The sequence below is a fragment of the Apis dorsata genome, unplaced genomic scaffold, assembly GCF_000469605.1.
Source record: "Apis dorsata unplaced genomic scaffold, Apis dorsata 1.3 scaffold_295, whole genome shotgun sequence".
Classification (NCBI taxonomy): Eukaryota; Metazoa; Arthropoda; class Insecta; order Hymenoptera; family Apidae; genus Apis; species Apis dorsata.
This window is the reverse complement of record NW_006263570.1, coordinates 140,342-141,893: the sequence shown is the minus strand read 5'-3', so window position 1 is coordinate 141,893 and position 1,552 is coordinate 140,342. Positions and strand designations below refer to the sequence as shown.

General features: G+C 16.4%; 1 protein-coding gene across 2 annotated transcripts in view; it reads right to left on the bottom strand.

The window, feature by feature from the left end:
* Nucleotides 1–1,048: 1,048 nt before the first annotated feature.
* LOC102680988 overlaps nt 1,049–1,552 on the bottom strand; it is a 1,689-nt gene continuing 1,185 nt past the window's right edge. For both annotated transcript variants that reach the window (XM_031511244.1, XM_006617231.2), the window contains exon 2: nt 1,049–1,552. This exon is cut by the window's right edge. In XM_031511244.1, the coding sequence (XP_031367104.1) occupies nt 1,096–1,552 (457 nt within the window). In that variant the 3' untranslated portion in view covers nt 1,049–1,095.

Below are 1,552 nucleotides of genomic sequence, written 5' to 3'. Positions count from 1 at the left end.
TAAAATTTATGTATTCTTTTAAAACAGAAAATGAAAAGATTATTGAGATTTCATATTTAAATATTAATATGGGAAAAATATAATTTTATGGTGATGGTTTAAATAAAAAGTTATATCAATTATTTGTTGATTTATTAGTGATCACTTTTATTTTGACAGGAAAATGATAATTTTATGAATTTTATAAATATATGTACCATTATTCATATATTAAGTATATATAACACAAGTTATTGTTAAAACATTGAAACATTTACTTATAATATAATATACTAATACTCTATTTACATTATAAATCATATTATTATTTTATTATTATATTTAAAAATAATATTTACATAATTCTAATTTTAGTTTATCAAAATAATTATAGATTCAATAATATTTTATTTAATTGTATATTTTAAATGAAAATACATTATAATAAAAGTGCCAGTACATTCATTTAAAATTAGTTTTAAATGAATTTTTTTACATACATTACATAGTTACATACATTAAAAATATATTTTATATTTTATTAAAAAATAGAAAACTTATTTTAATTACCTCATATTTTAATGTATTTAATCAATTTAATTTTAGAATTATAACTATAACTATGTAACATAATTTATTTTTTTGATGCATGTATTTTTCAATATTATATATAATATGAAGATATTCTAATAGTAGTTAAATAAAAATATTAAATTATAAACTATAAAATAAAAAATTTATAAAAATAATTTTCTTTTAATTTTATTTTTATTCATTATTTAATATATTTTTTAATATGTTTTATAAATATAACATAAAGTAGTATTAATAATAAAATTTTTGTTTTCAAAAGTTAATTTAACAATATGACATATCATATAAATATCAATATCTTTAAATATAATTCTGTAATAAAATTACTAATAATACAGATACATATACAGATACAGATACATATTGGATACAAAGTTACATATTGTAACAAATTTTTTTGTTGTAATCTTAATAGATTATTCATAATGTAAATTATTGTAGATAAAAATAAATATTTATTTTTTTATCCATGAAATAACTTTTTTTTTCATTTTTCCTTGTAAATAATTTAATAATATCATTTTAAGTTTTAAACATCCTCTTCACCATATTTTCAAATTTTTGATTTGCTTCTTGCAGTTTTGTATTATATAGTAAATATTGTTCTTTTATTGTTTGATTATGTGGTTCTAAATTAATAGCATTTTTTAAATCAGGAACAGCCTTTTCAAGATCTTTTAATCTTCCATGTGCAACTCCTCTTCTATATAATGCTTTAACATTATTGCTTTCTTTAGATAAAACTTTACTACATAAAGATATTGTATATTCATAATTCTTACGATTTAATTGACATCCAGCCATATTATTATATAGTACAAGTCTTAAATTATTAATATTATTTTCTAATTCTTTATCTAATTCTAAATCTCGTATTGGTTCTAATGTTATAAGAATTTTGCAAGCTCTACTAAATCTATAAAATGCATCTACCCATCTTTGTTCTTTAAATAAATATACACCAGTTTCTTTATATTTT